The sequence below is a fragment of the Notolepis coatsorum genome (assembly GCF_963971535.1).
Source record: "Notolepis coatsorum genome assembly, chromosome: 2".
Taxonomy (NCBI): domain Eukaryota; kingdom Metazoa; phylum Chordata; class Actinopteri; order Aulopiformes; family Paralepididae; genus Notolepis; species Notolepis coatsorum.
The window spans coordinates 62,335,979-62,362,070 of NC_140166.1; the positions used below are offsets into that span (position 1 = coordinate 62,335,979).

The 26,092-nt window shown below is 42.0% G+C and overlaps 1 protein-coding gene across 1 annotated transcript in view; it reads left to right on the forward strand.

Moving 5' to 3' along the window:
• Window positions 1-26,092, forward strand: part of serinc4 (serine incorporator 4) — a gene marked incomplete at its 3' end in the record, with an annotated part of 93,571 nt that overhangs the window by 58,132 nt on the left and 9,347 nt on the right. Inside the window, exons 5-7 of the mRNA XM_084308184.1 lie at window positions 533-599; window positions 9,011-9,120; window positions 24,047-24,197. Of these exons, the coding sequence (XP_084164310.1) occupies window positions 533-599; window positions 9,011-9,120; window positions 24,047-24,197 (328 nt within the window). The remainder of the gene's footprint in view (window positions 1-532; window positions 600-9,010; window positions 9,121-24,046; window positions 24,198-26,092) is intronic.

Below are 26,092 nucleotides of genomic sequence, written 5' to 3' on the forward strand. Positions count from 1 at the left end.
AGCAAGGAATAATCACGAGCAGGTTAGCAGGGCTTCAGGCCGAGACGTCGTACCTAGGTAGTGATGTTTAACACCACGACGACTTCTGGTCAGCGTCGTCGAGCAGAAGTAGGGTCCTCATCAATGGGGATGGGATACAGCTGTGAGGAGTGAGGTGCCTGACAGCGTGTGAATCAGGGGGATGAAGTGCAGCTGGGCTGAGTGACGGGAAGTGAAGGGATGCTGGCCATATAAGGGTGGTGTGAGGCTTCCGTGGAGGAAGGGAGGATGAGGAGGAGTGCGTGGTGGATGGAAAGGAGGATGAAGAGGAGTGTGTGGTGAATGTGAGGGGAAAAGGAGGGGGAGTGAAGTACGCTCGTGCTGTGACTATGACAGCTCATTTACATCATGCTCCAAAAAATCGGATTCCCCGGTAATATTTTTCTGCTGAGCGGGCATATCCGAGTGGAGCGCGGAGCGAGCGTAGAGCGGCAGGGGGGGGGGGGGGGGGGTCAACACGAGCGAATGAGAGCGGAACTAAAGCCGTCCAGAGCGAAGAGTGGATTTCTCTGCCGCTCGGCGCCGCTCACGTGCTCTGTCTGCTGCGTCCTCTTCGCATGGTGACTTTATTTACACACGCACCATTAAAGCCACAATCATAGTTTTATCATATACATGTGGGGTAGCCGGTAAAAGTCTTGAAGCCTCAAAATACAGCAAATACAACTAAAAACTCATATTTACCTGTTGTCTAGTGTTAGTCCTTGTATCTAGAGCTCAGTCAACTAGAGAATGACAGCATGTTGTCTAGTGTTAGTTCTTGTATCTAGAGCTCAGTCAGTCAACTAGAGAATGACAGCATGTTGTCTAGTGTTAGTCCTTGTATCTAGAGCTCAGTCAACTAGAGAATGACAGCATGTTGTCTAGTGTTAGTCCTTGTATCTAGAGCTCAGTCAGTCAACTAGAGAATGACAGCATGTTGTCTAGTGTTAGTTCTTGTATCTAGAGCTCAGTCAGTCAACTAGAGAATGACAGCATGTTGTCTAGTGTTAGTTCTTGTATCTAGAGCTCAGTCAGTCAACTAGAGAATGACAGCATGTTGTCTAGTGTTAGTTCTTGTATCTAGAGCTCAGTCAACTAGAGAATGACAGCATGTTGTCTAGTGTTAGTTCTTGTATCTAGAGCTCAGTCAGTCAACTAGAGAATGACAGCATGTTGTCTAGTGTTAGTTCTTGTATCTAGAGCTCAGTCAGTCAACTAGAGAATGACAGCATGTTGTTTAGTGTTAGTCCTTGTATCTAGAGCTCAGTCAACTAGAGAATGACAGCATGTTGTCTAGTGTTAGTCCTTGTATCTAGAGCTCAGTCAACTAGAGAATGACAGCATGTTGTCTAGTGTTAGTTCTTGTATCTAGAGCTCAATCAGTCAACTAGAGAATGACAGCATGTTGTCGAGTGTTAGTTCTTGTATCTAGAGCTCAGTCAACTAGAGAATGACAGCATGTTGTCTAGTGTTAGTCCTTGTATCTAGAGCTCAGTCAACTAGAGAATGACAGCATGTTGTCTAGTGTTAGTCCTTGTATCTAGAGCTCAGTCAACTAGAGAATGACAGCATGTTGTCTAGTGTTAGTCCTTGTATCTAGAGCTCAGTCAACTAGAGAATGACAGCATGTTGTCTAGTGTTAGTCCTTGTATCTAGAGCTCAGTCAACTGGAGAATGACAGCATGTTGTCTAGTGTTAGTCCTTGTGTAACGGAGGTACCGCAGTATATCCACAGTCACGTGTAAGATTCTGATCAAACTGGCCAGTATCACGTCTTCGTCTGTTTGGCTCTCCATCCAATTCCTCTGCGTTGTGTACTTTTAATGGTCCTGACGTCTCCGATACTGGTAGATAAGATCCTTATCTCCCCCCCGTTAGTGCAATCCGTAAACCATAATACTTCCCCACCTCCGTAAGAATTCGACACTTCGACAACGTGAAATACCTTACAAGGAAAAGCATGGTTTTATTTCTCTAAACAGAAACCTCAGCTCAGATGTTAACAGATTGTATTGTCCTTGAAGAGTATATTTCTAATGATCTTTCGGTGTGTTCATATTATCGTCCTTTTGCTGTTCAGTCCAATAGTGTTCAGGCCTGTTCGTTAGCCTAAAACCATCCTCGTGGTAGCCGAAGCTACTGGTGATGTGCCATTCTCCCCCCCCCCCCCCCTCTCTCTCGTCGAGAGGAGAGAGTCTCTTCTGGTTTCTTCCCTCTTAGTCTCAGTCAGATTTTAGTCTGAGTCAGATTCTCGTCTGCCTTACACCCGGAAACCCTGTTCGATTTATAGATGTTCGTCGTCGCAACGACGGCCCCGCCTTCTGGTTGTCATGCGACGTGTTGTCATGACAACTGCATAACCTTTAACACTAATAAACTCACGTTTCATTAAGATGAACCTCTCTCCCTCCTGTCCTGGGAGACAGTACACTCTAATCTCAGATGTTCTTCTAAGGAATTCATAACAAAACCCTCGCTGACGCGGCCTGTGCCTGTGAAACCACTGGTTCCACCACCGTTCTATCACCGTCTCCTGCTTCCATGCACATTTCGATCTACCATTTTAGCTGTGGTCATCTCTCCCCAATCTATACATCACATACATTGAAAAAGCACCGTTTTCTCTCAATCCCCCCTTGATTCTTATCACCCCTCAGAATCATAAGACTACTTGGTTTTTCAATTAATTATACACAAAAATAGACTCATAACAATTAGGGCCCCGCCGTCTGCTGTTTTCCTTTTGTTTTCCATTACCCGCATCACACCCAAACCAGAAAGGATAAACAACGGTCATGGAGGAGAGAGAGAGAGAGACAGAGAAAAACACAGATTGCAACTTTTCAAACGACACACCTAAACCCTTCGGCCCCCCTCTCAGGTACCCCACGTCCAAATCAGAGCGCTCCCTTCCCTCTCTTACAGTACACCTCCCATCTCGGGCCGGTCCCGTCTTCTAGGCAAGGGCCCCTTTCAGTGACGGCTCCTTTCCTGAGCTGGTCCCCCTCCCAGGGCGCGGTCCCCTAGGCAAAAATGTCTCCCCTGGTCTGCTACTGCTCAGTGTCTCTGGCTGTCCTCTCCACATCTGCTCCTCCACCGCCGCCGTCTCCTCTCTCTCGTCGTGGATCATCTGTGGACCAGGCTGCGGTGCCTGGCCCCTGCGGCTTCCTCCTCCTCCAGTCTGTCTCCTGGCCATCTCCATCGCTGTCGGTGTCATTCCCCCCTTGAAAGCAGAAACACAACACCGGCAGTCGTCTGTCCATTCGACTTCCCTTGTTTTGCTATTAGTCTACCATGGCTTTGGGCCTGCAGCTCGTTCTCTATATATTTTTTTCCTCTGCAAGCCCCTATTTGTTCTCTATTAGTCCCCCACCTTCTCAACACCCATATCTAATCCTACAGGGCTGTTCCCTGTTTTGTTGTCTTCCGGCGTGACACCAGCAGCTAAACGATACCCACTCGGCGCTCTACGTTTGTCCCACGGGTGACCCCCAGCGCGCGCCAGTTCTTTCTGGTGACGTGTCCCCTCAAGACTCTGCCTATTTATTAGGTGTGAGAAGGCCCCACTGGACTTCCCTCTTTATTCCATAATTAACCCATTCAAATCACTGCACCATCTTTCTGTGCAATTCTTATTTAATCCATTGTCTAATTAAACTCTATATCTAATATTATTATTATAATAATAATCCACTCTCTGTGCTAAATATTCCCCTATGGGTAATGAAAACTCCCCAGCACTACCCCCCCTCCACCACTAGGTGGCGACCTACTCCTCCTCTATGGTGGTTTAGTTGACGTGTCTATTCCTGATTCTAAACCCCTCGTGGCTCTGCGGCCATTTTGACTCGGTGCAAATGGCTACTCTCTCAACAAACGGCCGCTGCCCTTCCTTCCAAGGCCTGAAAACACCGCTGTTTTTCCTCTCTTTCCTATCCATTATCAGGGGACGCTTTCTCAGACTAATACTCTTGCCTGATCGGACATAATACACACTGGTACAATCTCCTTTCGACTTTCCTTCTGTTATGAAAACAGTCCCGCCATAACAATTTTTCGATCTGATTCAAGCGCCCCCCCCCCCCCCTTTCCTCATCTCGCATTTACCCTCCTTAAACCAAAACTGTGCAGCCTGCCTCGTTTGCTTTTCATTCTCTGTAGATAACACCCTCGATTTTCACCATGGCTCTCTGCTCATATTATTACAGCTGGCATTCTCTCTCTCGAACTAGAAATGTTTACGTTTACGGATTCACTATCTGTTCGTTTTTATTTGGCTATAAAAAATCAAAACAACCGTGTGCACAGTGAACTCACATTTTTGATCGGAGCGCTGTTTCCCCTACAGCGCTGGTTCGCCTCCTGACCGCTCGACTCGCCGCTCTCTCCCAGGGCTGGCCGGCCTTGCTTCGATCATGATTCTCCCACACATTGATGACTGTTGTCCACTGTCGCCCCATTATTGAAAAAGTCTTTATCCGTTGTTCTTATCTCTTGCAAATCCGGCTGTCATCAACAACCAACTGTTCCCGTTGTTTTAATCTCTTGCAAATCCGGGTCCCAACGGCATCAACTGTACGATTCTGATCAAACTGGCCAGTATCACGTCTTCGTCTGTTTGGCTCTCCATCCAATTCCTCTGCGTTGTGTACTTTTAATGGTCCTGACGTCTCCGATACTGGTAGATAAGATCCTTATCTCCCCCCCGTTAGTGCAATCCGTAAACCATAATACTTCCCCACCTCCGTAAGAATTCGACACTTCGACAACGTGAAATACCTTACAAGGAAAAGCATGGTTTTATTTCTCTAAACAGAAACCTCAGCTCAGATGTTAACAGATTGTATTGTCCTTGAAGAGTATATTTCTAATGATCTTTCGGTGTGTTCATATTATCGTCCTTTTGCTGTTCAGTCCAATAGTGTTCAGGCCTGTTCGTTAGCCTAAAACCATCCTCGTGGTAGCCGAAGCTACTGGTGATGTGCCATTCTCCCCCCCCCCCCCCCCCCCCTCTCTCTCGTCGAGAGGAGAGAGTCTCTTCTGGTTTCTTCCCTCTTAGTCTCAGTCAGATTTTAGTCTGAGTCAGATTCTCGTCTGCCTTACACCCGGAAACCCTGTTCGATTTATAGATGTTCGTCGTCGCAACGACGGCCCCGCCTTCTGGTTGTCATGCGACGTGTTGTCATGACAACTGCATAACCTTTAACACTAATAAACTCACGTTTCATTAAGATGAACCTCTCTCCCTCCTGTCCTGGGAGACAGTACACTCTAATCTCAGATGTTCTTCTAAGGAATTCATAACAAAACCCTCGCTGACGCGGCCTGTGCCTGTGAAACCACTGGTTCCACCACCGTTCTATCACCGTCTCCTGCTTCCATGCACATTTCGATCTACCATTTTAGCTGTGGTCATCTCTCCCCAATCTATACATCACATACATTGAAAAAGCACCGTTTTCTCTCACACGGGTACAAGTAGTGACGTGGCTGTGGATGGTAAGCGGTACTGCAAGTAAAACTCACTCCCCAGAGGCATCCAGACCCGGAAGCAAGGAGTGAATTCTCTTCTTGCTTAGTGGTCTGTGATGCCGCCCGCGACGCGGGCGTCCGGGGTTCAACTCCCACTCAGGGCGATCCCTTAACAGGGGTCGAATCGACTAAAAAACACAACGCAGACAAGATCACACCGGCTACATGTGGTGCCGTTAGACCCGGATGCCCTGGGTGGAGTGAGTTTAGGGGGGTGAGTGTAACGGAGGTACCGCAGTATATCCACAGTCACGGGTACAAGTAGTGACGTGGCTGTGGATGGTAAGCGGTACTGCAAGTAAAACTCACTCCCCAGAGGCATCCAGACCCGGAAGCAAGGAGTGAATTCACTTCTTGCTTAGTGGTCTGTGATGCCGCCCGCGACGCGGGCGTCCGGGGTTCAACTCCCACTCAGGGCGATCCCTTAACAGGGGTCGAATCGACTAAAAAACACAACGCAGACAAGATCACACCGGCTACATTTGTATCTAGAGCTCAGTCAACTAGAGAATGACAGCATGTTGTCTAGTGTTAGTCCTTGTATCTAGAGCTCAGTCAACTAGAGAATGACAGCATGTTGTCTAGTGTTAGTCCTTGTATCTAGAGCTCAGTCAGTCAACTAGAGAATGACAGCATGTTGTCTAGTGTTAGTTCTTGTATCTAGAGCTCAGTCAGTCAACTAGAGAATGACAGCATGTTGTCTAGTGTTAGTCCTTGTATCTAGAGCTCAGTCAACTAGAGAATGACAGCATGTTGTCTAGTGTTAGTCCTTGTATCTAGAGCTCAGTCAACTAGAGAATGACAGCATGTTGTCTAGTGTTAGTCCTTGTATCTAGAGCTCAGTCAACTAGAGAATGACAGCATGTTGTCTAGTGTTAGTCCTTGTATCTAGAGCTCAGTCAACTAGAGAATGACAGCATGTTGTCTAGCAGTTGTAGACAGTGAAAGCAGTAGGTAGGTATAAGTTGAGTATAGGCAACAGAGTTCAGTCATACAGTACGGGTAACAGCCTATTGTGTCGGTAATGGGGTCAGAGTTCAGTTAATCCCCTTACTTAATTCCCTTACTTAATTCCCTTACTTAATTCCCTTACTTAATCCCCTTACTTAATCCCCCTTCTCAGGTTATCCCTGGCTGTGCAGTAGGCCTCACCAGATCTACAAGTGGCGTTGCGTGCCTTTAGCAGTATATGGAGCTCTCTGTTCATCCTTCTGATTGGGGAATGTAGTCATCCATTTGAGGATGGTGACACTGTTAATAGTGAGATCTGTTCTGCCTTTAATAGACATTTTGCAGCAGCTGGTCACATTTCTGAGGATGAGAATATTGGATCCTGCCCTGCTACTAACATTGACTATCTGTTTATTAATCATAATCATTAGGGGTGCGTAAAGGTACACGTATCCGTACCGAACCGAACCGTTTCAGTGTGTACCGTACCGTACCGAACGGCTGTGTGTAGTGTACCGAACGAATACAACGGTATGTTAACCACTAGCGGCCGCCCACCGGGGGATGTTTTTTTCACAATCGAATATAATAATACTTTTTTTTAAATTGTTTTACAAGTCGATTATTCATTTCAATATAGAATATTCGTTGACAGCCCTACAAGTACAATTAGTTACTGCACACTACATCACCCCTGAGTGGAACATGGAAAGCCAAACTGTCCCCCACTGTACGGAAAACCCGAACCGAACCTTGACTTCAAAACCGAGGTACGTACCGAACCGTGACTTCAAAACCGAGGTACGTACCGAACCGTGACTTCAAAACCGAGGTACGTACCGAACCGTGACTTCAAAACCGAGGTACGTACCGAACCGTGACTTCAAAACCGAGGTACGTTCCGAACCGTGACTTCAAAACCGAGGTACGTACCGAACCGTGACTTCAAAACCGAGGTACGTACCGAACCGTGACTTCAAAACCGAGGTACGTACCGAACCGTGACTTCAAAACCGAGGTACGTACCGAACCGTGGTTTTTGTGTACCGTTACACCCCTAATAATCATGATTATGTACCGACTTCAAATCATGCCTCTCTGTTTATTCTAGATCCTGTCTCTCTCAGCGTATAGTTATTGAGCTTCTTCAAACCATTGATTCCAAATCAAACTACTGGTGTAAACAAGTTGGACCCTTTCTTCATATTTTCTGCCCTACTATATTGCTGAGCAAATAACACATTGGAACCTTTCCATTGCTCCTGGTGTGGCTGCCAGCGTGTGGGAAACTGCCCAGGTCCTCTCCTTGTATACGGGCGGAGCTTGTGTGATCCAAAATAATTATAAACCAATATCCAAATGGTCTAGTTTAGCTAAAGTCCTAGAGCAGAGGTCAGTAATGGACGCAGCACGGCCCTGGTCCCGACCCAGACCTGCAACTGATCAATTATTGAGAAGTATTACAGATAAAAAAATTATAAATCCCAATTACAACAAAGGAAGTGTTAGACCCACAATCGTTTAGAGCAATACATCGAAACCATGACGGCATGGAAACGGCATTTAACCCTTTCACTGCCACACGACAGAAGGTTAGCCCTTTACTATCACACAAACCGACGCGGCGGTGCTCCATCATTAGCATCATTAGCTCCGCCGCACCACACCGCCTCTAACAACTCTGTCTAAATAGATTACAATCATTCGTGGCGTCTCAGAATCACTCATGCTGCTGTCCTTAAGCCAGTGGTTTCTGATGGTAAGGGTTGCACCCTAAGCTGTTCTGGTCCTACAAGTGTGTATGAGGATTGTTGAGACGGGGCAGAGCACTCAGTCTATAGGCAGGCGCAGAATTACAGGCAATAGCCTTTTTATTGAGGTTATTATTGAGGTTATTATTACACACGCTGGTTGTAGATGGTACCTCTGTTGGAGTATTACTGGATGTCAGTTTTACTTCTGTGGTTTTGTAACACAAGCTTCTGCACCACGTGTCAAGCAAGCTAACTAGCTCTGTAGACATCCATAATAATAAACAACATGAAACAATAACAGGAAGAATAACAACGGGATTGTTACTCAGAGAGACGGGAGACATAGGATCAGGTATATAAGAGGGACATAGGATCAGGTATATATGACAACATCCTCTGCACCATCATCACCTATGTTCACCATCACCAACGTTAACCACATAATTACATTTTCTTGACATTACAAGAAATAAGAAATACCTGGGTTAGGGGTTAACCTATCTCAGGCACCAGGCTAAAGACGAACCTATACGCAGGCTAGCATGCTACTGCAGCAGCAGTCCAATAACAAACAAGAAAAGTGCAGTGCAGGTTATAATAAGAGACTGAAATCATGCAGAAAAGTTCTGAAACCAATTGGTCCAGATTTGAAAAAGGCCCATAATGCAGGATAAAAAGTTTTTAAAAACGTGGACAATTAGAAAGTAAAAAGTGAGTGACGGTGGGTGACGGAGACCTTGTGTTCCCTGCAGTAACGAGGCGTCCTATCTGGCCGAGGTGTTCGGCCCCTTCTGGATGATCAAGGTCTATCGATATGAGGTTCAGAAGGCCAGCTGCTGCTTCTGTTGTCCTGATGAAGAAGGTGAGATCACTGTCACACCCAAGTATTACCACTTTATTCACTGTCACACCCAAGTATTACCACTTTATTCACTGTCACACCCAAATATTACCACTTTATTCACTGTCACACCCAAATATTACCACTTTATTCACTGTCACACCCAAGTATTACCACTTTATTCACTGTCACACCCAAATATTACCACTTTATTCACTGTCACACCCAAGTATTACCACTTTATTCACTGTCACACCCAAATATTACCACTTTATTCACTGTCACACCCAAATATGACCACTTTATTCACTACTATCACACCCAAATATTACCACTTTATTCACTGTCACACCCAAATATTACCACTTTATTCACTGTTACTCCCAAATATTACCACTTTATTCACTGTCACACCCAAGTATTACCACTTTATTCACTGTTACTCGCAAATATTACCACTTTATTCACTGTTACTACCAATTATTACCACTTTATTCACTGTCACACCCAAATATTACCACTTTATTCACTGTCACACCCAAGTATTACCACTTTATTCACTGTCACACCCAAATATGACCACTTTATTCACTGTCACAACCAAGTATTACCACTTTATTCACTGTCACACACAAGTATTACCACTTTATTCACTGTCACACCCAAATATTACCACTTTATTCACTGTCACACCCAAGTATTACCACTTTATTCACTGTCACACCCAAATATTACCACTTTATTACTGTCACACCCAAGTATTACCACTTTATTCACTGTCACACCCAAATATTACCACTTTATTCACTGTCACACCCAAATATGACCACTTTATTCACTACTATCACACCCAAATATTACCACTTTATTCACTGTCACACCCAAATATTACCACTTTATTCACTGTTACTCCCAAATATTACCACTTTATTCACTGTCACACCCAAGTATTACCACTTTATTCACTGTTACTCGCAAATATGACCACTTTATTCACTGTTACTACCAATTATTACCACTTTATTCACTATCACACCCAAATTTTACCACTTTATTCACTGTCACACCCAAATATTACCACTTTATTCACTGTCACCCAAATATTACCACTTTATTCACTGTCACACCCAAGTATTACCACTTTATTCACTGTCACACCCAAATATTACCACTTTATTCACTGTCACACCCAAGTATTACCACTTTATTCACTGTCACACCCAAATATTACCACTTTATTCACTGTCACACCCAAATATGACCACTTTATTCACTACTATCACACCCAAATATTACCACTTTATTCACTGTCACACCCAAATATTACCACTTTATTCACTGTTACTCCCAAATATTACCACTTTATTCACTGTCACACCCAAGTATTACCACTTTATTCACTGTTACTCGCAAATATTACCACTTTATTCACTGTTACTACCAATTATTACCACTTTATTCACTATCACACCCAAATATTACCACTTTATTCACTGTCACACCCAAATATTACCACTTTATTCACTGTCACACCCAAATATTACCACTTTATTCACTGTTACTCCCAAGTATTACCACTTTATTCACTGTCACACCCAAATATTACCACTTTATTCACTGTCACACCCAATTATTACCACTTTATTCACTGTTACTCCCAAATATTACCACTTTATTCACTATCACACCCAAATATTACCACTTTATTCACTGTCACACCCAAATATTACCACTTTATTCACTGTCACACCCAAATATTACCACTTTATTCACTGTTACTCCCAAATATTACCACTTTATTCACTATCACACCCAATATTACCACTTTATTCACTGTCACACCCAAATATTACCACTTTATTCACTGTTACTACCAAATATTACCACTTTATTCACTGTTACTACCAAATATTACCACTTTATTAACTGTTACTACCAATTATTACCACTTTATTAACTGTTACTCCCAAATATTACCACTTTATTCACTGTTACTACCAATTATTACCACTTTATTAACTGTTACTACCAATTATTACCACTTTATTAACTGTTACTACCAATTATTACCACTTTATTCACTGTTACTACCAAGTATTACCACTTTATTCACTGTCACACCCAAATATTACCACTTTATTCACTGTCACACCCAAATATTACCACTTTATTCACTGTTACTACCAAATATTACCACTTTATTCACTGTTACTCCCAAATATTACCACTTTATTCACTGTCACCCAAATATTACCACTTTATTCACTGTCACACCCAAGTATTACCACTTTATTCACTGTTACTACCAATTATTACCACTTTATTCACTGTCACACCCAAATATTACCACTTTATTCACTGTTACTCCCAAATATTACCACTTTATTAACTGTTACTACCAAATATTACCACTTTATTCACTCACACCCAAGTATTACCACTTTATTCACTATCACACCCAATTATTACCACTTTATTCACTGTTACTACCAAGTATTACCACTTTATTCACTGTTACTACCAATTATTACCACTTTATTCACTGTTACTACCAATTATTACCACTTTATTCACTGTTACTACCAAGTATTACCACTTTATTCACTGTTACTACCAATTATTACCACTTTATTCACTGTCACACCCAAATATTACCACTTTATTCACTGTCACACCCAAATATTACCACTTTATTCACTGTCACACCCAAATATTACCACTTTATTCACTGTTACTCCCAAATATTACCACTTTATTCACTATCACACCCAAATATTACCACTTTATTCACTGTCACACCCAAATATTACCACTTTATTCACTGTTACTACCAAATATTACCACTTTATTCACTGTTACTACCAAATATTACCACTTTATTAACTGTTACTACCAATTATTACCACTTTATTAACTGTTACTCCCAAATATTACCACTTTATTCACTGTTACTACCAATTATTACCACTTTATTAACTGTTACTACCAATTATTACCACTTTATTAACTGTTACTACCAATTATTACCACTTTATTCACTGTTACTACCAAGTATTACCACTTTATTCACTGTCACACCCAAATATTACCACTTTATTCACTGTCACACCCAAATATTACCACTTTATTCACTGTTACTACCAAATATTACCACTTTATTCACTGTTACTCCCAAATATTACCACTTTATTCACTGTCACCCAAACATTACCACTTTATTCACTGTCACACCCAAGTATTACCACTTTATTCACTGTTACTACCAATTATTACCACTTTATTCACTGTCACACCCAAATATTACCACTTTATTCACTGTTACTCCCAAATATTACCACTTTATTAACTGTTACTACCAAATATTACCACTTTATTCACTCACACCCAAGTATTACCACTTTATTCACTATCACACCCAATTATTACCACTTTATTCACTGTTACTACCAAGTATTACCACTTTATTCACTGTTACTACCAATTATTACCACTTTATTCACTGTTACTACCAATTATTACCACTTTATTCACTGTTACTACCAAGTATTACCACTTTATTCACTGTTACTACCAATTATTACCACTTTATTCACTGTCACACCCAAATATTACCACTTTATTCACTGTTACTCCCAAATATTACCACTTTATTAACTGTTACTACCATATATTACCACTTTATTCACTCACACCCAAGTATTACCACTTTATTCACTATCACACCCAATTATTACCACTTTATTCACTGTTACTACCAAGTATTACCACTTTATTCACTGTTACTACCAATTATTACCACTTTATTCACTGTTACTACCAATTATTACCACTTTATTCACTGTTACTACCAAGTATTACCACTTTATTCACTGTCACACCCAAATATTACCACTTTATTCACTGTCACACCCAAATATTACCACTTTATTCACTGTCACACCCAAATATTACCACTTTATTCACTGTCACACCCAAATATTACCACTTTATTCACTGTCACACCCAAATATTACCACTTTATTCACTGTCACACCCAAATATTACCACTTTATTCACTGTTACTACCGAATATTACCACTTTATTCACTATCACACCCACATATTACCACTTTATTCACTGTTACTACCAAGTATTACCACTTTATTCACTGTTACTACCAAGTATTACTACTTTATTCACTGTTACTACCAAGTATTACCACTTTATTCACTGTCACACCCAAATATTACCACTTTATTCACTGTCACACCCAAATATTACCACTTTATTCACTGTCACACCCAAATATTACCACTTTATTCACTGTTACTACCGAATATTACCACTTTATTCACTATCACACCCACATATTACCACTTTATTCACTGGTACTACCAAGTATTACCACTTTATTCACTGTTGCTACCAAATATTACCACTTTATTCACTGTTACTACCAAGTATTACCACTTTATTCACTGTCACACCCAAATATTACCACTTTATTCACTGTTACTACCAAATATTACCACTTTATTCACTGTCACACCCAAATATTACCACTTTATTCACTATCACACCCAAATATTACCACTGTATTCACTGTTACTACCAAATATTACCACTTTATTCACTGTTACTACCAAATATTACCACTTTATTCACTGTTACTACCAAATATTACCACTTTATTCACTGTTACTACCTAATATTACAACTTTATTCACTGTTACTACCAAATATTACCACTTTATTCACTGTTACTACCAAATATTACCACTTTATTCACTGTTACTCCCAAATATTACCACTTTATTCACTGTCACGCCCAAATATTACCACTTTATTCACTGTTACTACCAAATATTACCACTTTATTCACTGTTACTACTAAATATTACCACTTTATTCACTGTTACTACCACATATTACCACTTTATTCACTGTTACTACCAAATATTACCACTTTATTCACTGTTACTCCCAAATATTACCACTTTATTCACTGTCACGCCCAAATATTACCACTTTATTCACTGTTACTACCAAATATTACCACTTTATTCACTGTTACTACCAATTATTACCACTTTATTCACTGTTACTACCAAATATTACCACTTTATTCACTGTTACTACCAAATATTACCACTTTATTCACTGTTACTACCAAATATTACCACTTTATTCACTGTTACTTACTACCAAATATTACCACTTTATTCACTGTTACTACCAAATATTACCACTTTATTCACTGTTACTACCAAATATTACCACTTTATTCACTGTCACGCCCAAGTATTACCACTTTATTCACTGTCACACCCAAATATTACCACTTTATTCACTGTCACACCCAAATATGACCATTTTATTCACTACTATCACACCCAAATATTACCACTTTATTCACTGTCACACCCAAATATTACCACTTTATTCACTGTTACTACCGAATATTACCACTTTATTCACTATCACACCCACATATTACCACTTTATTCACTGTTACTACCAAGTATTACCACTTTATTCACTGTTACTACCAAGTATTACTACTTTATTCACTGTTACTACCAAGTATTACCACTTTATTCACTGTCACACCCAAATATTACCACTTTATTCACTGTCACACCCAAATATTACCACTTTATTCACTGTCACACCCAAATATTACCACTTTATTCACTGTTACTACCGAATATGACCACTTTATTCACTATCACACCCACATATTACCACTTTATTCACTGTTACTACCAAGTATTACCACTTTATTCACTGTTACTACCAAGTATTACCACTTTATTCACTGTTACTACCAAGTATTACCACTTTATTCACTGTTGCTACCAAATATTACCACTTTATTCACTGTTACTACCAAGTATTGCCACTTTATTCACTGTCACACCCAAATATTACCACTTTATTCACTGTTACTACCAAATATTACCACTTTATTCACTGTCACACCCAAATATTACCACTTTATTCACTATCACACCTGTTACGACCCTGGCTCATGGGTACGCAACCTATGTGTAATCACCACCAAAACCCTGTGCTCTAACTCAAAAATGCTACTAAAACAAGGAACTACTAATATAACTATAAACTAATGTACTGGTAACCCAACGGACAAGGACTGTAAGAACCTGACAGCTCTTTCACTAGGCACAGACCGTGCATGTGTGTTACTGGGTCTGTCTTTACAGCTCCCAGCAGGTAACCAATCAGCACTAATTGGCTAATTGGCAGCCCTCACGTGCATGCCTTGGTGACACAGGAGTGACCAGCCTCTAGTACGTAACACCTCCCCCACCAAACTGGTTGCCCAAGAGGCAACCACTACACAACAACCCATAAACAAAACAAAAACAACTGTGACCCCTTAGGTGTCAGGGCCTCTACCACAACAGCGATAACGGGTACCACAAACACCGGTACTATGATCGTGAGAGGGCATCTGCTAGCACGTTGTCCCTCCCACGAATGTGGCGAATATCCAAGTTATACGCCTGGAGGAACAAACTCCATTGCATCAAACGATGGTTAGAATTCACCATGCTGCGAAGAAAAACCAAAGGGTTATGGTCTGTATACACAACAAGGGGTAAACTGGAGGATCCAACGTAAACATAAAAATGGTTCAAGGCAAGAACCGGGTCGGCCCCTGTCGAACACGACCACCGATACCGATCTGTCAGAATTATACTGCAAACCAAAATCAACCTGAGAACTGTGCTTAACAGAACAGAACACAGCACAACAAAACCATAAATCACTGATACCATCCCACCTGGCACTGGCAGTTCAGGATACTGCACACCGTGAACATCCAGAGTAGGCTGTACCGCCTGAGGTACAGCCCCAGTGTACCGGGAACCTGGCCGTACGACAGTCACAATAACGTCTGGAACACCATCTAAAATGGCGTCACCCAAAATAACTTTGTCCTGATCAAAATCAAAATGGCTGCCACTCAACAGACCAGGTCGCGAAGGCGGCTCCTGCTCCACAGGACACAGGTAACTAGGTTGACCATCACACCTAGTGCATGGCAGAGAATCAGTGTGGACATGTGGATCAATGTCAGAACCATCAACTGACATACTGGGACCATCCCTGCCCACAAGTGAAACATTAGGGACAATAGAGCTATTGTGGGAAGGCTGGCAGCCTAAATCAAGCTTAGTAGCCCCTCCAACTAGAACGGTGTCATATAACAAAGCAGCACCTCTCATAGCATCCTTCCCACACCCCTCCTCCGATTCGTTCGTGGCCTCAGCCACCGTACAGGCTGGGAAGACCTTGAGACACTGCGCTGCCATATCATCTCCTGTCACATGCTTCTCCGGCACGCCTGTCAACTCTGGTTTCACCACCGGGCCTAACACAAAACCACAATCAAGAGAATCATTATGCAGAGGTACATCCACAACAACATCACTTCTGTCCTTTGACATTTCTCGTGCCACAGCACACACAGGAAACACTCCTGAATGTTTCTGTGCCAGCTCATTAGAGACCTCAGAAACCACAGGAATGGGAGTTACAACCGGAGTAGCCAACACTTTGTCACCAGCCAAATCATTCCCTAGAATGAAGGACACCCCCTTTATGGGAATGTGAGAACATACCCCCACAACAACATTGCCTGATACTAAGGGAGAATTGAGCGTGACCTCATGCAAAGGTGCATCCACAAACCCACCCCCAAAGCCCCGAACAACGACATCGGAATGCAAAGAAGAGTTTTCTGAAAACGGCAAAACCCCCTCCAGAATGAGGGACTGAAAAGCACCGGTATCTCTCCAAATTGTTATAGCCTGTTTGGACTCTAGTGCATTAGTCAGGGAAACAAATCCATTCATCATAAACCTCGGGGAACCCTCGAGCTCTTTGTCCACACGTTTGATACCTTCCCCATCCCCATCTAACGTTGGCATAGGCGTCCTGCATATGGTTTCTACCAGAGCCACGGTTCTGACATTTTTCTGCTCAAGCACCGGGCATCCAGCAACGATATGACCAGGTTCCTTACAGTAAAAACAGATAATCCCTTCTGGGAATGCACCAGCAGAACCACCCCGCCTAGGAGGTGAAGTTAAATGACCAGCAGACACCGGTTTTGGGAAACGGCCCCCCTGAACAGGACGCCTATCCCCGGACTCAACACGGTAGTCCTCCAAAAACACGGACTTGTGTGTCAACACAAACTCATCGGCGAAGACAGCGGCGTCGCTTATCTTCGATACCCCACGCTCATTTAGATGTGTGGAAACGGTATCAGGAACACATCTTTTAAATTCCTCTAGGAGAATCAACTGCCTAAGCTGCTCTCTTGACTCTGCCTTCTGAGAAGTGCACCACCTGTCAAACAGGTTCTCCTTCTCCCTTCCAAACTCAACATAAGACTGCCCCTCAGACCTACGATAACCTCTAAAACGCTGACGATAGGCCTCGGGGACCAACTCATAAGCCCTCAATATGGAAGCTTTAACAAGTTCATAATCAGCGCTTTGTTCAAGGGACAGAGCAGTGTAGGCTTCTTGTGCCCTACCAACTAAAACACATTGCAGCAGCAGTGTCCAGGCGGTATCAGGCCACTTCAATGTGGTTGCCACCCGTTCAAAAAGGGGAAAATATCTTTCCACGTCTTTCTCAACAAATGGTGGCACCATCCTAATATTCCTGCCTACATCAAAACCGGAACGTGACTCTGGATGCAGAGCACCCGCCTGCAAGGCAGCATGCTTATATTCAAGCTCCTTCTGTGCACGCTCGTGCTCCAACAACATTTGTTTCTCCTTAAACTCCCGCTCCTCTTTCCTCTCTTTAAGCTCACGCTCCTCTCTCCTCTCCTCACGCTCTCGCTCTAGCTGCCTTTCCTTAAACTCCAACTCCCTTATCCTCCACTCACCCTCAGCACCAGACAATAGCGGAGACACGTCAGACAAAGGAGGCTCCTCCACCCTCTCCTCAAGCACCTGTTCCCTAATGAGCAAAACCCTCAAAGCACCCAAGACAGATGGTTTCAAACGTTTCTCACTGGGAGTAAGCTCGACCTTGTAGTGCACAGCAAGCTCGAGCAGTTGTTCTTTGGAAAATTTGTCTAATAAGTCATGAGACGGGCGATCAACAAAGTCCCTGATGGAAGCCATTGTCACTGAACTAGACACCCCAAGCTACACACCCAACCTCACAGACACGAAGAACCACTAACGAACCACGAAGACCCCCCCAACGAACCACTGAAGAACAACGAAGAACCACTGAAGAACCATGAATAATGCTAATTGCCAACAATAACAACCAGAAGGGAACACGGTGGAAATGTGAGCTCTACGGAGCGCACCTTTCCAGGTTGCACAAACAAACAAAAAAAAATTACAAAAAAAACACCCACCCTAAATAGACGTGTCATACACGCAGGGTGTTAGGTGCTACCAGGTATGCTCACCAAACACCTAAACAAACAAAATAAATCCAACAAAATATTCCAAACAGGTGCGCCTTCTAACCTGATGTGACCACATATGCTTCTACGTCTAAACTGCAGAAAACCCCGGCCTACCACATGTCTACCCTAAGAAACTCTAAATCAAGCCCTACCACACTACCTGTGTTTCCTGGCCGCCCTAATCTACCTACCCTTAAACTAATGCCCTGTAGACCTAACTTTCTTCAACCACACCTGCTACCAGTCAAAGATCATATACAATCATTTCATTGACCGCCCCAGGAGTACGTGGTGCACCGGACGCTAACCAACAACCAGAAAATAATATCCCTATCTACATGTGGTGCCTACTAAACTATATATTTTAACAGCATAAGTAGTCACATCAAATTACAAACAAATACGGCATACTCACCTGTTTGATGAAAATGGCTCAGCCCCCACGTTACACCATGTGTAACGAACACCACCCAAACCATAATATGATGACACCCCGTGCAACACAAAAAAAAATCACCAAACAAAGTTCTAGGGGTAAAAGATCCCGGATGAGCGCCCAACTGTTACGACCCTGGCTCATGGGTACGCAACCTATGTGTAATCACCACCAAAACCCTGTGCTCTAACTCAAAAATGCTACTAAAACAAGGAACTACTAATATAACTATAAACTAATGTACTGGTAACCCAACGGACAAGGACTGTAAAAACCTGACAGCTCTTTCACTAGGCACAGACCGTGCATGTGTGTTACTGGGTCTGTCTTTACAGCTCCCAGCAGGTAACCAATCAGCACTAATTGGCTAATTGGCAGCCCTCACGTGCATGCCTTGGTGACACAGGAGTGACCAGCCTCTAGTACGTAACAACACCCAAATATTACCACTGTATTCACTGTTACTACCAAATATTACCACTTTATTCACTGTTACTACCAAATATTACCACTTTATTCACTGTTACTACCAAATATTACCACTTTATTCACTGTTACTACCTAATATTACAACTTTAGTCACTGTTACTACCAAATATTACCACTTTATTCACTGTTACTACCAAATATTACCACTTTATTCACTGTTACTACCAAATATTACCACTTTATTCACTGTTACTCCCAAATATTACCACTTTATTCACTGTCACGCCCAAATATTACCACTTTATTCACTGTTACTACCAAATATTACCACTTTATTCACTGTTACTACCAAATATTACCACTTTATTCACTGTTACTACCACATATTACCACTTTATTCACTGTTACTACCAAATATTACCACTTTATTCACTGTTACTCCCAAATATTACCACTTTATTCACTGTCACGCCCAAATATTACCACTTTATTCACTGTTACTACCAAATATTACCACTTTATTCACTGTTACTACCAATTATTACCACTTTACTCACTGTTACTACCAAATATTACCACTTTATTCACTGTTACTACCAAATATTACCACTTTATTCACTGTTACTACCAAATATTACCACTTTATTCACTGTTACTTACTACCAAATATTACCACTTTATTCACTGTTACTACCTAATATTACCACTTTATTCACTGTTACTACCAAATATTACCACTTTATTCACTGTTACTTACTACCAAATATTACCACTTTATTCACTGTTACTACCAAATATTACCACTTTATTCACTGTTACTACCAAATATTAGTTTCAAGTTCAAGTTTCAAGTTTCTTTAATAGTTGTCATACAGAAGTACAGAATACTTTCATACAAAATGCTTCTTACTGTTACGCTCCAGAGACTGTGCTAGACAAGATAGTATCAAATAACATAGTATAGCATGTAATTTAGAAGTAGAAAAAGAGGTCACAGTGTTCAGTATAGACATATGTACAATGTTCGATGCAGAATAGACGTAACTGAGTTACCATATAATATACAATACTATGCAGTGTACTAATGTACAGTACTATATAGTGCAAAGCAGAAATGGGATGAGGTACAATTTAGGTACAATTTACAGTAAGGTGTACGAGTTGTAGTGCAATCCTTCATCAATAAATATAAAGTGTGGGGAGTGGGTGCTACAGTGTGTTTGTTTAAAGTGGGTGTGTGCTATAAAGTGTGTGGAGTGGGTGCTACAGTGTGTTTGTTTAAAGTGAGTGTGTGCGTGTGGATGTGTGTGCTATGTGCGTTTGATGGTTGTTGTTGTGTAGTGTTCATTGTTCGTTTAGCAGCCTGATGGCCTGGGGATAGAAGCTTCTTCTGAGTCTTTCTGTGCTCGCCTTGAGACTCCGGTATCGCTTGCCTGACCGCAGCAGTTCAAAGAGGCAGTTGTTCGGGTGACTGGAGTCTTTAATGATTCTCTTAGCCTTGCCCCTGCAACGCTTGTTGTAAATGTTCTGGAGGGTGGGGAGCCCCCCTCCAATTGTGCGTTCGGCTGAACGTGTCACTCTTTGTAGTCTGCTTCGGTCTTGTGCAGTGCTATTCCCAAACCAGGAGGTGATGTTGCCAGTCAGGATGCTCTCTATTGTACATGAGTAGAAGTTCTTAAGGATCCTCTGACTGACTTGGAACTTCCTTAGGCGCCTGAGGAAGTAGAGGCGTTGTCGTGCCTTCTTCACAACACTGTCAATGTGTGTGGTCCATGTCAAGTCCTCGGATATGTAGGCTCCGAGGTACTTAAAGCTGTTGACTCTCTCAACCGGTGCCCCGTCGATGCTGAGGGGGCTGTAGTCCTTGACCCCCGACCTCCTGAAGTCCACAATCATCTCCTTTGTTTTGCTGACGTTCAGGGAGAGGCTGTTTTCCTGGCACCATCCCGCCAGGACCTTGACCTCTTCCAGGTAGGCCCTCTCGTCGTTGGCAGAGATCAGGCCCACCACCACTGTGTCGTCAGCAAATTTGATGATTGTATTGCTACTCCGCTGAGCCACACAGTCGTGTGTGTACAGGGAGTAGAGGAGGGGACTCAGAACACAGCCCTGGGGGGCCCCTATGTTGAGGGTGATGGATGAGGAGGTGCAGTTGCCTGCTCTCACCACCTTGGGTCTGCCCGTCAGGAAGTCCAAGACCCACTGGCAGAGGTCATAGTTCAAGCCCAGGTCCCTGAGTATGGAGGGGACTATGGTATTGAATGCCGAGCTGTAGTCGATGAATAGCATTCTCACATAGTTCCCCTGCCTCTTGTCCAGGTGTGATGCTGCTGTGTGCAGCACATGGGCTATGGCGTCCTCCGTGGACCTGTTGGGGCGGTATGCAAATTGCAGGGGGTCCATGTTGATGGGGAGGGAGGAGCAGATGTAGCCCTTTACTAGCTTCTCAAAGCACTTCATGGCTATGGAGGTGAGAGCTACAGGGCGGTAGTCGTTGAGGCAAGCAGGCTTGGATTTTTTTTGGGTACAGGGATAATAGTGGACTTCTTCAGGCAGGTGGGGATGACAGCCTGTTCTAAGGACAGGTTAAATATGTCAGTGAATACCGGGGCCAGTTGGTCGGCACAGACTTATTACCACTTTATTCACTGTTGCTCCCAATTATTACCAATTTATTCACTGTTGCTCCCAATTATTACCACTTTATTCACTGTCACACCCAAATATTGCCACTTTATTCACTGTTACTACCAAGTATTACCACTTTATTCACTGTTACTACCAAGTATTACCACTTTATTCACTGTCACACCCAAATATTACCACTTTATTCACTGTTACTACCAAATATTACCACTTTATTCACGGTTACTACCAAATATTACCACTTTATTAACTGTTACTACCAATTATTACCACTTTATTCACTGTCACACCCAAATATTACCACTTTATTCACTGTCACACCCAATTATTACCACTTTATTCACTGTTACTACCAATTATTACCACTTTATTCACTGTTACTACCAAATATTACCACTTTATTCACTATCACACCCAATTATTACCACTTTATTCACTATTACTACCAATTATTACCACTTTATTCACTGTCACACCCAAATATGACCACTTTATTCACTGTTACTCCCAAATATTACCACTTTATTAACTGTTACTACCAAATATTACCACTTTATTCACTCACACCTAATTATTAGCACTTTATTCACTGTTACTAACTTACTACCAAATATTACCACTTTATTCACTGTTACTACCAAGTATTACCACTTTATTCACTGTTACTACCAAGTATTACCACTTTATTCACTGTCACACCCAAATATTACCACTTTATTCACTGTTACTACCAAATATTACCACTTTATTCACGGTTACTACCAAATATTACCACTTTATTAACTGTTACTACCAATTATTACCACTTTATTCACTGTCACACCCAAATATGACCACTTTATTCACTGTCACACCCAAATATTACCACTTTATTCACTGTCACACCCAAATATTACCACTTTATTCACTGTTACTCCCAAATATTACCACTTTATTCACTGTTACTACCAAGTATTACCACTTTATTCACTGTTACTACCAAGTATTACCACTTTATTCACTGTTACTACCAAGTATTACCACTTTATTCACTGTCACACCCAAATATTACCACTTTATTCACTGTTACTACAAAGTATTACCACTTTATTCACTATCACACCCAAATATTACCACTTTATTCACTGTTACTAACTTACTACCAAATATTACCACTTTATTCACTGTCACACCCAATTATTACCACTTTATTCACTGTTACTACCAATTATTACCACTTTATTCACTGTTACTACCAAATATTACCACTTTATTCACTATCACACGCAAATTCTATTACTTACTGTTACTCCCATTCTACCTAATGTGTCTCATGTGTCCATTCTACCTAATCTGGCTCAGGTGTCCATTCTACCTATTCTGGCTCATGTGTCCATTCTACCTAATTTGGCTCAGGTGTCCATTCTACCTAATCTGGCTCATGTGTCCATTCTACCTAATCTGTCTCACGTGTCCATTCTACCTAATCTGTCTCATGTGTCCATTCTACCTAATCTGTCTCATGTGTCCATTCTACCTAATCTGTCTCATGTGTCCATTCTACCTAATCTGTCTCATGTGTCCATTCTACCTAATCTGTCTCATGTGTCCATTCTACCTAATTTGGCTCAGGTGTCCATTCTACCTAATCTGTCTCACGTGTCCATTCTACCTAATTTGGCTCAGGTGTCCATTCTACCTAATCTGTCTCACGTGTCCATTCTACCTAATTTGGCTCAGGTGTCCATTCTACCTAATCTGTCTCAGGTGTCCATTCTACCTAATCTGTCTCACGTGTCCATTCTACCTAATCTGTCTCATGTGTCCATTCTACCTAATCTGTCTCACGTGTCCATTCTACCTAATTTGGCTCAGGTGTCCATTCTACATAATCTGGCTCATGTATCCATTCTACCTAATCTGTCTCACGTGTCCATTCTACCTAATCTGTCTCACGTGTCCATTCTACCTAATCTGTCTCACGTGTCCCTGCTCTTGTCTCCAGAGGAGCAGTTTGTTGTGGACGAGGAGACGAGAGGCGGTCAGAAGGTGATTCATAACGAGAGCCAGAGGGTCACCTACAGCTACTTCTTCTTCCACTTTGTCTTTTTCCTGGCCTCCCTCTACGTCATGATGACGCTCACCAACTGGTTCAGGTCAGTTCAGTTCGATTCATGACTGTTGGTATTGAAGATATAATGTTTGTTTGTAATGTTTAGCTGGAGCCACTTTATCAAGAACGGCACACCCCGGTCAGAGAGCGGACACAGACACAGAGAACAGTCCTTTGTGGAATTTACTAATAGTTTTATCAGGATGACTGTTGGTGTTGATAGTTATTATATCTGGATGACTTGGTGTTGATATTATAGTTATTATATCAGGATGACTGTTGGTGTTGATAGTTATTATATCAGGATGACTGTTGGTGTTGATATGATAGTTATTATATCTGGATGACTTGGTGTTGATAGTTATTATATCAGGGTGACTGTTGGTGTTGATATGATAGTTATTATATCAGGATGACTGTTGGTGTTGATAGTTATTATATCAGGGTGACTGTTGGTGTTGATATGATAGTTATTATATCAGGATGACTGTTGGTGTTGATAGTTATTATATCTGGATGACTGTTGGTGTTGATAGTTATTATATCAGGATGACTGTTGGTGTTGATATGATAGTTATTATATCAGGATGACTGTTGGTGTTGATAGTTATTATATCAGGATGACTGTTAGTGTTGATAGTTATTATATCAGGGTGACTGTTGGTGTTGATATGATAGTTATTATATCAGGATGACTGTTGGTGTTGATATGATAGTTATTATATCAGGATGACTGTTGGTGTTGATAGTTATTATATCTGGAATGACTGTTGGTGTTGATAGTTATTATATCAGGATGACTGTTGGTGTTGATATGATAGTTATTATATCAGGATGACTGTTGGTGTTGATAGTTATTATATCTGGATGACTGTTGGTGTTGATATGATAGTTATTATATCTGGATGACTGTTGGTGTTGATAGTTATTATATCTGGATGACTGTTGGTCTTGATATGATAGTTATTATATCAGGAATGACTGTTGGTGTTTGTAACTGAGGGGTACAATTCCCTGACTGTATTGTTAGATATGATATTTAATACCACTACCTCATGTACTTTAACTTCTGGCCACCCAGTACAAGATATAAGTATGATGAACACTTTCCCACCTGATGAAACGAACCAACACAAATGTACCAAATCGAAGGTTTAATACAGCAAAGGGTGTATACAACGATCACTTAATTACATTTATGATTTGAAATATGGAATATGCACTTTTATGGCAAATGAGTATTCGTAGGTAAATCAACATTGAATGTCCAATCTCTGGTTGCGCAGGGAGTAAGTATACAACCTGGAATATTTAGGAAACGATAGCGATGGTACTTAAATGATTATAGCTGGATACACTAAGGGGGGGGGGGGGGGTCCTGCTGGTTGTAAGACAGTAGGAGGGGGGGGTTAGAGAAGCCGCTGGCGGTATCCCATCTGGCCGACGGTGTCTTGGGAGAATCCAAAGTCTTGGACACGGTGCCCACAGAACCTCGGACCGCAGACGAATACAGCTGGACCCTCTGTGGAACGGTATCTGCCGGTCCACAACGGAGAGACGTGAGGCGACCTCACGTGTAGAGCGCCGTCTCACCTGGAGTCCTCTCCGGGGGGTAATTCCAACACTCAGCAGTGTTGGCCTTTATCCATGGAATAATCAAAGCACACAAAGCATAATCCAAGCCGTGGAAGGCTCGACGTCGTCTGGGTAGAGTAATCCAATATACAGGTCCAGTCGCTCTTGGCCCGGAGCTCCTCGGATGCAATCACCACTAGGGGTCTGACCAGCCTGGTTAAGCGTCCAGATAACGTCAGGAACGATGGGGGTACTGATAACTGTAGAACTCTAACCGAACGATGCACCATACATAAATAGACTATTATTAGCTTAATAGAATACGTCCAACTCGACGGTATGGTGCCAAACTATGACCATTCA